Here is a 15,578-nt window from a genome sequence, read left to right as displayed (position 1 = left end):
CTTCGGGGAGCGGGTAGTATTCAGAGCTCAAAAAGAACTACACAATTCGACTGCTTTACGGCATACGTCACTTCGCCCACCGTGACAGGCCAACCAGCGCGTTTGTTTTCGTGCGTCTGTTTTCATCATGGCTGAAGCAGCAGCGAAACGTAAGAAGTCCAAGGTGGTGAGGCCAAGATGGCGGCGGTGTACACTGTAAAAATGAATACGCTATATTTACTCAATAAAATTGTGGCAACAGATTACAAGCAATATTATTAATTAAATTGAACAAATTAGAATTGAGTAATAATTAATCAAATTAATTCCTTAAAAGGTAACCATTTAAAATGAGTAAAATTTACATAAAAAAAAAAAAATCGAAATAACAGACAGAGGTCAAAGATGAATTAAGAACTTTTTATTTTTTTTGCCAACATTGAAGACACCTGATGTTAACAAGCAGAATCACTGAAGGAGAAAACCGTAATTGTAAGTCACCGTTATGGTGATCAGTGTTTGTTTTAGTTGGGCTCTTGACCTTAAATCATTATCTTTAGATTTTGTTTGGCTGCTGTACTTGAGTTATAACAGCCAAATGAACAACGAGAAAAGGTGATCTGATGGTGTTGGTTGTGTTTTAACATAATCATTATTTCACAATCATTTGACCTGATTCTCTGAACTCATATAGTTAAAAATATTATACTGTACAGGGACAAAGCTGCTATAATTAATTATCAATATTTATTGATATTAATTATCAATTATCTAACGTTAATAATCAATATAATGATTGTTAAAACACAATCAACACCATCAGATCACCTTTTCTCTTTGTTCATCTGGCTGTTATAACTCAGATACAACAACCAAACAAAATCTAAAGTTAATGATTTAAGGTCAAAAGCCCAACTAAAACAAACACTGATCACCATAACGGTGACTTACAATTACGGTTTTCTCCTTCAGTGATTCTGCTTGTTAACATCAGGTGTCTTCAATGTTGCCAATAAAAAATAAAGAGTTTTTAATTCATCTTTGACCTCTGTCTGTTATTTCGATTTTTTTTTTTTTATGTAAATTTTACTCATTTTAAATGGTTACCTTTTAAGGAATTAATTTGATTAATTATTACTCAATTCTAATTTGTTCAATTTAATTAATAATATTGCTTGTAATCTGTAGCCACAATTTTATTGAGTAAATATAGCGTATTCATTTTTACAGTGTGGGACAAAGAGGCAAGAAGAAAGTTAAACAAGTTTGGCTTGACACCATGTCTTCCGACGCATCTGGCTCAACTGATCAATTTGAGGATTCAGCATCAGCCTCGAGTAGTGCTGGTTCTAAACTTAAGAAAGATACCGAATCAAAGTGGTTTGACACGTGTCCAAATTTCGACAATGAGGTTGTTGTCACATCCCTCTTGGATACTCCTCAGAAGCCAGCTACTAAAAAAACTAAACGCGCAGAATCTAACGTTAGTGGAAACGGAAATGAGAATGTCTTGGCGGCTATTCGTGAGCTTGATTCAAAGTTAGACAAAACGTTCCAGAAGATTTCGGCGATCGAAACTACCACCGAGGCAACTTCCAAACAAGTCCAAAGTCTAACAGCGACGGTGCAACAGCTTATCTTGGATGTTGGCGTGCATAAAGAAGCTCTCGATCATCTGGGATCTGAGGTCCACACTCTAAGAAAGGAAAACAGATTATTGAAAGCAAGTGTACAGGAGTGTAGACGTTACAGTTGGCGATGGTTTCTAAAGTTGCACGGCGTTGCGGAAAAAGACAACGAGGATGTCCGAAGTGTGGTTCTCAACATCTTAGGGAAGATTGCTCCTGGAGTCGGAGACGGGCTGCAGGACAGTGTCGATGTCGTTCATCGTCTGGGTCCGAATCGGACGGATGGAAAGACCAGATCGATCATAATTCTCTTCTCACAGCGCCGCATTCGTGACATCATTTGGAGTGCTGCTAAAGGTTGCAAGTTTCTAACTGACAATAAACTGCGTCTTTCGGAGCCGCTGTCTCCTGAAGATAGAGCAGCGCGAGACAAGCTGTGGCCTCTTGTGAAGAAGGCAAGGGAGGAGGGCAAGAAGGCAACCTTTCGCAACTCATTTGCTTTGATTGATGGGAAACAAATCTTCTATTCTGATGTCCTGTAAGCTAAGCTGTTGCTTGCACTTGTTACTTTTCCCATGCAAAATTCGAAAAGATGAAACTTGACTGACAATATAATCTGTGCAAAAACTCGTTAGTTGTGCACAAATAGGAAGGTAACTATTTTTGTTCTTCTTTAATAATTGTTACCTTTACTAATATTCTCCTGATTTGTTTGTCACCTCGATAACGATGTGCTTTGGTTATTATCCACCTCTCCCTTTACATTCTGATAGCTAAGTCTAAAGAAAGTAATTTTTTTGTTATTTTTTCTCATTTTGTTTAGGGGTTCTTGTTATGGAGTATTCGTTTAACTCCTTGTCGGTTGTAACTTTAAATGTTAGAGGTTTGCGGGACAATCTGAAAAGAAAAGCAATTTTTTTGTTTTGTAAAAGATGTGCAGCTGATCTTATTTTTCTTCAAGAAGTTCATTCAGGGGAAGCAGATGTTAAATTTTGGAGAACGCAATGGGGAAACTCAATTTTCTTTAGCCATGGCAGCAGCCACTCGGCTGGATCTGCTATAATGTTACACAGATTTAAGGGATCTGTATTAGAAACTGTATGCTCTGATGAAGGCAGATGGGTTTGTGCTGTAATAAAACAAGATAACGCCACCTTTATAGCTTGTTGTGTATATGGACACAACTCTCGTGCATCCAATAGAGTAATGTTCTCTCATCTAGTTGACAAGCTTAAAAAGTTACACAAAAAATATAATAATGCTTATTTTATTTTGGGGGGAGATTTTAATGAATGTATGGACGATCACCTGGATAGATACCCCCCTAGACTTGATAGCAGGATGAATAATGACCAAATTTTTTCCCTGTGCTCTGACCTCTCTCTTACTGATGCATGGCGGTTCTTTAATCCTTCTACCAAAGATTTTACCTGGTCCAATAGAAGTTTCTCTCTTAGATCTAGAATTGACTTTTTTCTAATTTCATCATCTATCCTTAAATATTTAAAAGATGTTTCTCACGTCACTGCCCCCTTATCAGATCATAAATTAGTTGCAGTAAAATTGAGTGACATTAATGATAACCCGAGAATGAGGGGCTACTGGAAACTTAATAATACCTTGTTACAAGATAAAAAATTTAATAATAGTATCGTCAATCTTACCAAAGAATTATTTACTGGATCAACGAGAGATTATAAAAAAAATTGGGAGTTCTTTAAATATAAAGCTAGATATATTGCTGTTAAAAGAAGTAAGGAACTTAAAGATATTAAACATAAAACTGATGCAGATTTGGTTAATAGACTTAATGTATTACTAGCTAAAGATAAGACTACAGAAGAAGAAGATATGGAGATAAAAAAATTAAATCTGGAATTCGACAGAGCTTACTTAGAGTTGGCCAAAGGTGCATATATCAGGTCTCGGGCAAAATGGCTTGAGGAGGGGGAGAAGAATTCTAGCTATTTTTTTTGCCCTGGAAAAGAGAAACGGTCAGAGGAAAGCTCTTTCAGCACTTAACATCGATGGAGTTATCTCTAAAGACCCAAAAGTAATATCAGAATTCGTTACCAAATTTTATAGCAATCTTTATACGTCTAAATTTAACTATGACAGCTGTGAAAAATGTATTGATACAATTAAACACCATATTACAATTATTGATCGTGAGTTTAGTCAAATTTGTGACGCTGATTTATCATTAGATGAAATTAATCAAGCTCTGCACTCAATGAAAAAAGGTAAATCCCCTGGTATTGACGGGCTTTCAGTAGAATTCTATCTTCACTTTTGGGAGTTCATTAAACTACCTTTATTTCATATGTATAAGGAATGCATCAGTCAGGGAGAGATGACCTCTACAATGAAACAGGGAGTTATATCCCTTATACCCAAGTCAAGCAAGGACCCTTTATTAATTGACAATTGGCGGCCTATTACTTTGTTAACATTAGATTATAAAATATTAGCCTCTGTTTATGCTAAAAGATTAAGTACTGGTCTAAATAATATTATTTCAGAATCTCAGTCGGGATTTATGAAAGGCCGTCACATATCTAATAATATAAGGTTAGTATTAGATGTGCTGGATTACTCAAACTTAATTCATTCTGATGGTCTTATACTCTTTCTTGACTTTCAAAAAGCTTTTGATTCTATAGAACACAAATTTCTTTATCGCACTCTAGAGTTATTTGGATTCGGTAAATCATTTATTGATACTGTAACCATGTTTTATAGAGATATTAACAGCTCAGTGATAGTTAACTTTGATACGTCCAAAAGGTTTGACATTCATCGTGGAGTCAGACAGGGCTGTCCAATCTCCCCGTTTTTATTTCTTTTAGCTACTGAACTACTCTGTCTAAGGATCAACCAAAATGAAAGTTTGATTGGAATTTCTATATTTGATCGTGAGTTTAAAATTGCACAGTTAGCTGACGACACCACACTATTCTTGGAGGATAAAAAACAGTTACCTAATGCTCTGGAATTAGTGGAACAATTTTCATGTGCTTCGGGTCTAAAACTTAACATTTCAAAATGTGAAATGATCTCAATTCATGATATAGATGAGACATCTTTGGAAGGGATCCCAGTTAAAAATTGTGTAAAATATCTAGGTATCCATATCACTAAAAACCCAGTTACCAGACATCTTTTAAACTTTTCTGATAAAATGACAAAAACTAAAAATGTCTTTAACATCTGGCTTCAGAGAGATCTTTCATTATACGGTAGAGTCCTTTTATCTAAGGTGGAAGGGCTCTCTCGGTTTGTATACCCTGCTCTTTCTTTGTTTATCAATGATAAAGCTATAAAGGAAATTAACAAAAAAAAATTGAATTTCATTTGGAAAAATCGGCCTCACAAATTGAAAAAAGAAGTACTCTCTAATTCCAAAAGTGAAGGTGGCCTTGATTTTCTGGATTTTGCTGATACTATAAACACCTTTAAAGTAAACTGGCTGAAAAGATGCCTTGTGAATCCAGTGTCGTTATGGTTTTTCATTCCTAATACTATCTTTAACAAACTCGGTGGCCTGTCTTTCCTATTAAAGTGTAACTTTTTACCAAGCAAGTTACCCATCTCCTTATCTAACTTTCATCAGCAATGCCTTCTCTCGTGGAAATTGTGTTTTGTCCATAGCTTTTCCCCCCACAAAGTTCTTCTTTGGAATAACGCGGATATAACCGTTAGAAATAAGTCTCTCTTTTTTCCTAGATGGTTTAACAATAATTTTAATTGCATTCTATCTGTCTTTGATGATTCTGGTAATATTCTAACTTATAAGCAATTTTTGAATCTCCATAACTTTCCAGTTCCACCAAAGGAATATAATACCTTGATAAAAGCGATCCCAGCAGGCTTAATTCAATTAATCAAAAATCACCTTAACTTCAGTAAAGGTAATAGTGTTTTTCCGGCTTTACGCTTGGGCGAGATAGATTTATTAGATCGAAAATGCAACAACAGACATATTCGCACAATTTTTCAAATGAAGAGAAAGGTTACTCCAAGGGGTAAATTCTATTGGGGATCCCTTGTAACAAACATAATTTGGAGAAAGGCCTGGCTTTTGCCTAGTAAATTTTGTGTGTCCAACAAAGTTAAGGAAATTCATTATAAAATCCTTCATAAAATCTATCCTGTTAACGCATCCATTTCTAAATACTCTGATATTGATGAGACTTGCTCTTTTTGTGGTTTTGTTGAGGAAACTCTCACCCACTTATTTTGTGAATGTAATGTAACCGATAGATTTTGGGCTGAATTGAGTGTTTTTGTTTTTGTCCCTTCAAAGATGACCCACACCTTCATTCTCAAAGAGGTTATCTTTTATTATGAAAACCCAAAGATGATGTCCCTTGAGCATGTTGTTAATTTCCTTATCTTGTTTGCAAAATTCTTCATCCATAAGCAAAAATGGCTTAAGTCTCCTTTGAGCTTCCCTCTTTTTCTTGCTGACCTTAAGTCTTTTATATCATCCCTTAGACTTATAAATAACAAAAAAAGTGCAACATTTTTAATGCATTATGATGATTTATTCAAAGATATGACTTAATCTGGTTATGCTTTTCTTTTCTTTTCTTATATGTATAATTACACAATGTGCTGTATGCAAATCCTGGTTATTTTTTTTTTTCGTATCATTGTTTGTTCATTGTAAGAGATGCAACCTTGCTTCACTTCCCTGAGCTTGTAATTATGTGTAAGTTCTGCTATAAAAAAAAAATAAAAAAAAATAAGAAGTCCAAGGTTTTGTCGGAGTAGAGTCGGAAGAGGAAAAGGGAGAGTGATAAACTGAAAGGCAGGACGAGGATCAATATTGGTCGAGCGTTTGCTCGCTGGCGTGAGCTTATCGTCAGACCGATGCTGACTTGGCCGTCATGCTGTTGAACTAGTAAGTAAATTGCTTGCATACTATCTTTAGTTTTTCTAATCTGTTGTCTGCCTGGCTACGTTACGGAAACGATCTGGTCCTCCATTTATCTTCATGAATCAGCTAACGTTAGTAGATGAGCGAATTATCAATCTGGTAGCTAGTAAACACTAACATGCTAGTTTTAGATGGTTAGGATGCTATCGCTATCATTCTCGTTCAGATTTGAGCATTGCAATCGACATGCAAATCGCAAATGTTTGAGTTAAAATGTTTAGTCTACTAAACATGTATAAATTATGAAAGGAGGAAGATTAATAATATTATCATTGCCCATATGAAAAAAACCTGCATGCTTCATATACAGTAACAGCCCGTTCTCATCCCAAGTCGTCATATACTGACGCTTTCAAAATTTCTTCAATATCTGACGCACAAAGCACCCTTTAGCGTCCATATGAGACGCATAACCCTACCACAGACCTAAACCTACCCATAACCGAAGCGTCTCATATTGACGCTAACGGTGCTTTGTGCGTCGGATATTGAAGAATGTTTGAAAGTGACGATTTGGGGATGAGAATGCGTTGACAGTAACCGTAAATCATTTTACGACAGCGGTAATGGACAATTCCGCTTCCAACCTGTAGGGCGACCGCAGAGGAAAAGTTCCATGTTGTTGCTTTAAGTAAATAATTAATAGTACTTAAGTGGTAATACTGTCCAAATTGCCACACTAATGATGCAACACCAAATGACCACACAAACTTTCACTCGGATGTGCAGTTCCTGAGTTCACACACTGCTGTATCTCTTCAAGAATATGTAGATATTTCAGTATCTTCATCAAGGGTTGATCTACTACAGGGGTCTTCAATTCTTTTCCCAGAGATCTGTCTTCCTGCAAAGTTCAGCTTCATCCCTGATCAAACCCAGCTGAACCAGCTAATGAAGATCTTCAGGAGCCCTTGATCATTACACACGTCTGTTTGATCAGGGTTGGATATGAACTCAGCAGTTCTCCAGGAACAGGATTGAGCACCCCTGATCTATAAAATAATCCTGTTTGCAAATCTACAAGAACAGAATAAACCTGGTTCTTCATTCTATTTGCACATTCAAGCAATAGTTTTACAGACATTTATCAAATAATTTGAGTGTTGCATCTCATATTTGTAGTTTATAATGACGTTTCCTCCTGAATATCCTCTCACTGTCCTGATTTGTTGACCTGCTAAACACAAACCCAGATAATTTGTCATGTTGTTCCCTCCCAATATAAACAATATGTCACTTTGCAACATTTATTGATGCAAGTCAAGATTACAAGTTTAAGTCTTACATCAAGAGACAAAAAGGTTGTTGAGGGTGTCTGTTTCACATGTGAACGTCTGTCAGTGTTGAGTATCATGATGTTGTGGAGATCATCATGGGTTTGAGGGTCTCATTTACTCACCTGTTAAAACCTTCAGATTCACTTCAGTGTATAAATCTAGATCGTAAGGGATATCAGTTCCACAGTGGTACGTCCCAGAATCCTCTTCTCTCAGATCTCTGATGGTCACAGTGAAAACTGCTGATCTTCTGTCATCATACAGAGAGAATCTTCCAGACTGAACCCATTTATCTTTAATATCAGTCTTGATTCTGTCTGTGCACTCTGACCACTGTCCTTTACAAAAATACTTTTTATTCTCTGAATATCCTTTATCATATCTACATGTGATGTTGACTCCTCCTCCTGAATATCCTGTCACATTCATGCAGCTCACGACACCTGCAACAAACCAGCATTAAAACACTTTAATATACACAGAAATTAACTTTCCTCAACAGTCAATAAAACAGAATGAAGTTAACCCTCTGAGGTCGCGCCCGCGCGTTTTGCTGGATTTTCTTCACATTGTAGAACTATAAACTTAAATTACTCCGTCATTTATGGTCATACAGAAAAAAGAAATATAAAAAAAGAATCTGTGATATTTCTACTTTTGTATGTGTCCACTTACAATCAAATCAAAACATTGTGCTTTTGAAAAATAAAGAAAATAAACAGGGTGTGCGTTCTGCCTCTCCGTCGCGGTGAACTTTTTTTTCTTGAGCACGTCTATAAACCGAAACAAAACTCAGCGAATACTTGTCACACATTTATGAGCCATATACCTTTATAAACATTTAAGTGTGTACTTTTAAATGATCGGATTCAAACTGAAAACAAATATTATCTGTTTAAGTAATTTGTATAAAACCAACAAGATGTCCAGCTTCTCAAATGCTTCCTAATTACTTTTAATTTGAACACGCCCACTCGCGCAAAAGATATTCACATGCAAATCTCCACATGGAACGCGAATGCGCTCATTACCTCAAAAACAAAACACCGAAACACTTAATCAGTCTCTGCTTTTCGTCGAGTTTGAAAGGCGCACCGTGAGCTTACATTGGATTTAGGCTACCTCAGAAGAAGAAGAATGCGATTTGAAGACAAGAAAGATGTACAAGGTAAGAAATTCTTACATATTAGTTTGTTATTGTTGCATAAATTTCACATTGCAGTTGAACTGTTGCTAGATATATGGTGAATATTGTAATATTTAGACCCGTGTTTACTGTTACTGTGTTTGTGGATATCTGCTCAAACGTAGATATGTATATGGTAACCATAATGTTTTATATTTGAGCGCGATCGCGTTTGAATGTATCATATTTGATACATTCGAAAAGCAAAACGCACCAAATGGCTTCATGTTTTTACTATTATCTCATTTCATATCATCATAACGAATGGAAACATTTGAAGTAACATGATAATCAATATATTTTTCTCTAGCTTAGTTGTTACTGAAATATTTTGGAAGATTTATAGGCTGCTATGGTTATTGTTATTATTATTTTATGCAGCACTGCGCATAGCCTATGCCTACAAGGCACAACAAACCTGGTGTTCATTATATTATTGTTGGAAACATTTGTGTGTGTGTGTGTGTGTGTGTGTATTCTGTGAATTTTAAAAAGCAATTTTAACCAGAAAAATCTAAAATGTATTCCCAAAATCGTGCAGGCCTTTCTCTTGATATCAGTATGTTCACTTTTTTTTTTTTTTTCAGGGCCCAGATGCCACTCCTGCTGACTTCAACATTCACATCAGTCTCTGTACATGAACATGGTAAAGTGAAAATCAAACACCTTGGAAATGAAAGTACAATGTTTTTAGGAATGGCACAAAGGTCTCTGTCTTTGCATCATTGGTTGTCTTTGGATTATGTTGTGTTGTAAATAAATCAAACAATCTAAAAGCCATTCTTTTTTAAATCTCCTCATTCTTTGTGCAAGGTTGCTCAGAATGATAGGGGCCTGATAGCTCCTAATAGGGCAGTTAGAGGAGGGACTTTGTCTTTCTCAGGTGTGAAAAGCTTACATATTAATGACCTCCCGCATAAAGCTTTGTGGCACAAAACACAACACGTCGTATAACTTTTAAATCAATATATTGTCTTCTCTGAATGAGCAGTCAGGGTGATTTTCACATCGCCAGTCTGGGAGGGGTGGCGGGACAGGGCTTCTCGTCTCCAACAATTGGAAATACTTAACGCTCTCTTCTCTATGCAACAACAACTCATTTGAATATCATGCTATCACACTTACAACTCCCAGTATAGCCCTATTCGCACGGGATTAGTATTACCCCTGGACCTCTGTAATTAAGAAATTACCCCCTGACGTCTGTGTTTTTGGTAGCTCATTCACACGGGCAAATAAATGTTCGTAATTCCCTCGAGTTTACGGACTTTACAGCGCGCGCCCACCCATTCACACTTCACTAGCTGAACGTGCTGAAACGAAGATCGCGCAGCAGTATTGCAATTCAAAAAAGAACTTATTTAAAACCAATTTATTAGAGAAAAATTGTATATATATTAGCCTATAGAATATCATATTATTGTATAAATATATAATATATCTTTGTGGCGAGCACGACGAGGTCGAGGGCCGTGTGAGGACGGCGCGAGGCCGGTGGCGCGATTGATAATGAGCGACACGTGCGCGACGCACCGGTCTCGCATCTCTCACGGAGGAGCGGAAGCATAAAGGAGGAGCGATGACAGTGAAGAGCGAGAGAGGACAGGCCTGGATTTTATTTGATGTGTTGTTTCTGTTTTGTGTTGCCAGCAGTCGTCCGTGAGGGGCTGCTGGCTTTTACTTTCATTTTTGTATCTTGTTTATTTATTTATTAAAATGTTGAATGTTTGCCGGTTCCCGCCTCCTTCTTCCCGCAACAACATACCCCGTTACAATCTTCTTTTTCTTTTATTCTTTGTCCATATTTACAACAAGCCTGCCTGAAGAAGGTATTATAAATACCAAAACGTCGCGATAGGCTTGTTCTTCTATTCATTTTATTTGGTTTATTTCATTTTATATCATTTTTACTCTTTTACACTTTGATTTCTTGAGATACTTACAGGATGGACGTCCTGTCTCTTCAGCGCGTACACAACATCCATGGCGGTGACGGTCTTTCTCTTGGTGTGCTCGGTGTAGGTGACGGCATCGCGGATCACGTTCTCCAGGAACACCTTCGACACTCCGCGAGTCTCCTCGTAGATCAGACCGGAGATGCGCTTGACGCCACCGCGGTCTTGGATGTTATCGCGCAAAACTTTACGGTGACGCTTAGCGCAAAGAATTGCTCCACGATACAGACTACTAAGTTACACTTCCACAAAAAGCGTCCAAACTTTCCAAAAGAGCTTCCATGTTGCGCCAAAATGCTTAATTTGACGTTTCCATGACAACGGTCCGAGTTGAGCTTCCGGATCACGTCTTTACTGTAGTTTGTTTTCTCTTTTGCAGCACTTCATAGTTTTTATTGGAGAAAAACTATAATCGGATTGGAGTAGGGCATATCGAGAGATTTTATTGTTAATATAGTTTTAATACAGACGTAAAATGGACTGTTAAACGGCCCATAATGGTTATTACGTTCTTTAGGAAACGATAGGCTCACAGAAAAACAGCCCAAATCACAGACATGGGGATTCGCACGGGACTGGTATTATCAGAGGACCCCTGTGTTGGCCGAAATACGGTAGGTAATTTTCGGGGGAATTTTTACAGACATTTTTACAGACATGGCAGATTCGCACGGGATAAAAATCACATACGACCTCCGCGATTATTACAAATTACCGGAGGTCCCTAGGTAATACTAATCCCGTGCGAATAGGGCTTATGATCCACATTGTAGTCATTTATCGCCCCCCAGGTCAGCTGGGTAACTTCGTAGAGGAGCTGGATGTGCTGCTGTCCTCTTTCCCTGAGGACGGCACCCCACTTCTAGTCTTCGGTGACTTCAACATTCATCTCGAAAAACCACATGTAACAGACTTCACCTCTCTCCTAGCCTCCTTTGATCTCAAACGACACATCACCACAGGTGCTCACAAATCAGGCAACCAACTGGACCTGGTTTACACACGCAACTGCACCACAGACAACATTTTGGTGAGACCTCTCCATGTTTCAGATCATTTCCTCATTACTTTCAGTCTACAACTCGCTACCCGGCACCACCAACCCCACCACCAGTCACCATCAGGCGAAACCTGCGCTCACTTTCCCCCTCCCATCTTTCCTCTGCCGTGTTATCTTCTCTTCCCCCACCCTCACAATTCTCATCTCTGGATGTGAATACTGCAACGGACACCTTATGCTCCACTCTAACCTCTTCTCTAGACAATATCTGCCCTCTCTCCTCCAGGCCAGCATGTGCTACTCCTTCTAACCCCTGGCTATCTGAGGTTCTTCGCGAACACCGGACCGAACTCAGCAGAGAGGAAATGGCGCAAATCAAAAGACTCATCTGACCTGAGTATGTATAAATCTCTCCTCTCGTCCTTTTCTGTTGATGTTCATGCTGCAAAATCTTCATACTTCCACAACAAGATCAACAGCTCCCCCAACACACGATTACTCTTCAAGACATTCAACTCTCTCCTCTGTCCACCTCCACCACCACCCACCTCCTCTCAACTGCCGACGATTTTGCGAACTTCTTCACCAACAAAACAACAACTAAGCAGTCAATTCTCAGCTCCACACACACAGGAACCCAGACTGACCCCTTCCACAGCCAATAACCCTCTGTCCTCCTTTTCTCCGCTAACCGAGGAAGAAGTATCTACACTTCTCCTCTCCAGTCATCCTACCACCTGCCCTCTAGACCCCATCCCCTCACACCTTCTACAAGCCATCTCTCCCACACTTCTACCAGCACTCACACACATCATCAACTCATCCTTCCATACTGGCACCTTCCCTACAGCATTCAAGCAGGCTCGGGTTACTCCACTGCTTAAAAAACCAACACTAAACACATCATTTGTAGAGAATTACAGACCTATCTCTCTCCTACCATTCATTGCGAAAACACTTGAAAGAGCTGTTTTCAACCAAGTAACATCCTTCTTGTCTCTAAACAACCAGCTGGATGTCAACCAATCTGGCTTCAAGAAAGGGCATTCAACTGAGACTGCATTACTGTCGGTCACAGAAGCCCTACGGATTGCAAAAGCTGCTTCCAAATCTTCACTCCTCATTCTCCTGGATCTGTCTGCTGCCTTCGACACTGTGAACCATCAGATCCTTATGTCCAGCCTCTCATCACTGGGCATCACAGGAACTTCACTCGACTGGTTTGAGTCCTATCTCACAGGTAGGTCCTTCAAGGTCGCATGGAGAGGCGAGGTATCCAGAGCACATCAACTGACCACAGGGGTTCCCCAGGGTTCAGTTCTTGGTCCCCTCCTCTTCTCCATCTACACTACATCACTGGGACACATCATACAGGCACACGGTTTTTCCTACCACTGCTATGCTGATGACACACAACTCTTCCTCTCATTTCAACCAGATGATCCCACAGTAGCTGCATGCGTCTCAAGCTGTCTGGCAGACATCTCCACATGGATGAAGGAACATCACCTGCAGCTCAACCTGGCAAAGACTGAGCTTCTCGTCCTCCCTGCCAGTCCATCTCTACAGCACGACTTCACAACATCAGGAAGATCAGGCCTTTCCTAACTGAGCACGCAACACAACTCCTTGTCCAGGCCCTGGTCATTTCTAGGCTTGACTACTGCAATGCTCTTCTGGCCGGACTTCCAGCATGTGCAACCAAACCTCTACAGATGATCCAGAATGCTGCAGCTCGTCTTGTCTTCAACGAGCCCAAGAGGGCCCACGTCACTCCTCTGTTCATCTCTCTGCACTGGCTACCTATCGCTGCTCGCATCAAGTTCAAGGCATTGACGCTTGCTTACAGATCTATCATAGGCTCAGCTCCCTCCTACTTTCACTCACTCCTACGAGCCTACATCCCTACCAGACACCAATGATCGATCAACGAGCGACGTCTCGTGGTTCCATCACAGAAAGCCACAAAATCACTTTCCAGAACATTCTCATTCACAGTTCCATGCTGGTGGAACACTCTCCCCACCCTCATCCGGAATGCAGAATCCCTGACAACATTCAAAAAACAGCTGAAAACACATCTCTTCTGTGAGCACTTAACTTCATAAAAAAAAAAAAAAAAAAAAAAAAAACCTTTCCCTTTAAAACCTCACTTATCGTGCTTATGCTACTCTGAATAATGCCTGAACTTCGTATTTTGAGCACTTCTTGCGTTGTTGTTGTTTTTTGCCTCTTCATGATGACTCGCTTAATTTTAGTCCTAATTTGTAAGTCGCTTTGGATAAAAGCGTCTGCTAAATGACTAAATGTAAATGTAAATGTTTTAGAGCAAATATTCTAGGCTACGTCATACAATTTTCAAAAGTCTTGTTAAGAAATAGCCTAATCAGTATGGGTTTCATGGCCTTATTTCAGTGAGAATTTCTTTTTGTATTTTCACAAACTGCGCATAAATGTCATTATCTCAAAACTACAAACTTTTACATACATGCTGCTGATATATTATTGTAGCAGAGTTTTGTGCTAAATACAGTGTAATTAGACTTTAGCCATGAAAATGTCACAAGTAACAGAAATAAGCACAAATGTCAGAGCATGTCAGAACACCTCCAGGGCCCAGAAAACAGCTCAGACCCCAGAGGGTTAAAGACTCTCCTCATCAATTCTGTGCTGTTTTTCATGATTTACTCTGAGTTCAGATTCTTACCAGGAATCATCAGCAGAGTGAAAGTCCAGATGATCTTCATTCTTCTCTCTTATTAAATGATCTTCTCTGTTGTTAGTAGATTCAGTTCTTCTGAAGCTCTTGATGTGTGTTCAGAAGAGTTTTGAGTGTTTCTTTCCTGGTTACATGTTTAACATGAATGTGACAGAGACGCCCACTTCCCCTGAGAGAGAGAGAGAGAGAGAGAGAGAGAGAATTTTTTACATTTTAAATACACCTTTATTATAACAATTTAGTCTTGAATAATTCACACTTCATCCAACATTTTTTTTTTTTTTATACACATGTATATTTAAAAAGTGAACACCAATTAATTTCTCTCACATAAAGTACACAATACCTCATCAACACACCAGATTTCTACTTTTTGTTCTACTGTTCTCTAGTTGTTTTATGCGCACGTGAACGTCATGGCAACGTACAACACAAAGTGCCTCATGCGGGAAACACTTAACGTAACGCGTAAACACGCGTAGCTAACATAAATCAAGCAAGTATGCATGGGCCACGAAGTGTTGGCAAAATAACACATTAATGGACAGGAGGAAATAATATGGATTTTTTTTTCCCAGAAAACTAAATAAACAAAATAAATTCAAGCACTTTCAAGGAACTGTATCTATTATGTTCATTTGCAAAAACCAGGGCCATTGACCATTTCCAGGGCCTTGAATTTTTTTTCAGATTCACAAACTTTCAAGGATTTCAAGGACCCGTGGGAACCCTGCTTACAACACGTGATACAGCGCTCTCTCAGACACACACAGACCTCTCTGATGTTACTGATATATTAGTTATGATTATATGTGTTTTACACCATATCTGTGTGCACTGTCCACTTCACTCATACAGAATATTCTGACTTACCAGGTTTAATTTCCAGGTT

The 15,578-nt window shown here is 38.8% G+C and overlaps 1 protein-coding gene across 1 annotated transcript in view; it reads right to left on the bottom strand.

Moving 5' to 3' along the window:
- The window catches only part of LOC308687459 (uncharacterized protein), a 97,707-nt gene extending 82,915 nt beyond the window's left edge, over nucleotides 1-14,792 (bottom strand). Inside the window, exons 1-2 of the mRNA XM_081360024.1 lie at nucleotides 14,675-14,792; nucleotides 7,949-8,269 (exon numbers count right to left, since the gene is read on the bottom strand). Of these exons, the coding sequence (XP_081216150.1) occupies nucleotides 7,949-8,269; nucleotides 14,675-14,714 (361 nt within the window). The 5' untranslated portion in view covers nucleotides 14,715-14,792. The remainder of the gene's footprint in view (nucleotides 1-7,948; nucleotides 8,270-14,674) is intronic.
- Between the last annotated feature and the right edge of the window lie 786 nt (nucleotides 14,793-15,578).

This window comes from Scardinius erythrophthalmus (genome assembly GCF_964197995.2).
Source record: "Scardinius erythrophthalmus genome assembly, chromosome: 3".
Classification (NCBI taxonomy): domain Eukaryota; kingdom Metazoa; phylum Chordata; class Actinopteri; order Cypriniformes; family Leuciscidae; genus Scardinius; species Scardinius erythrophthalmus.
Note: the sequence above shows the minus strand (reverse complement) of the source record. Positions and strands in the feature narration are given on the sequence as shown.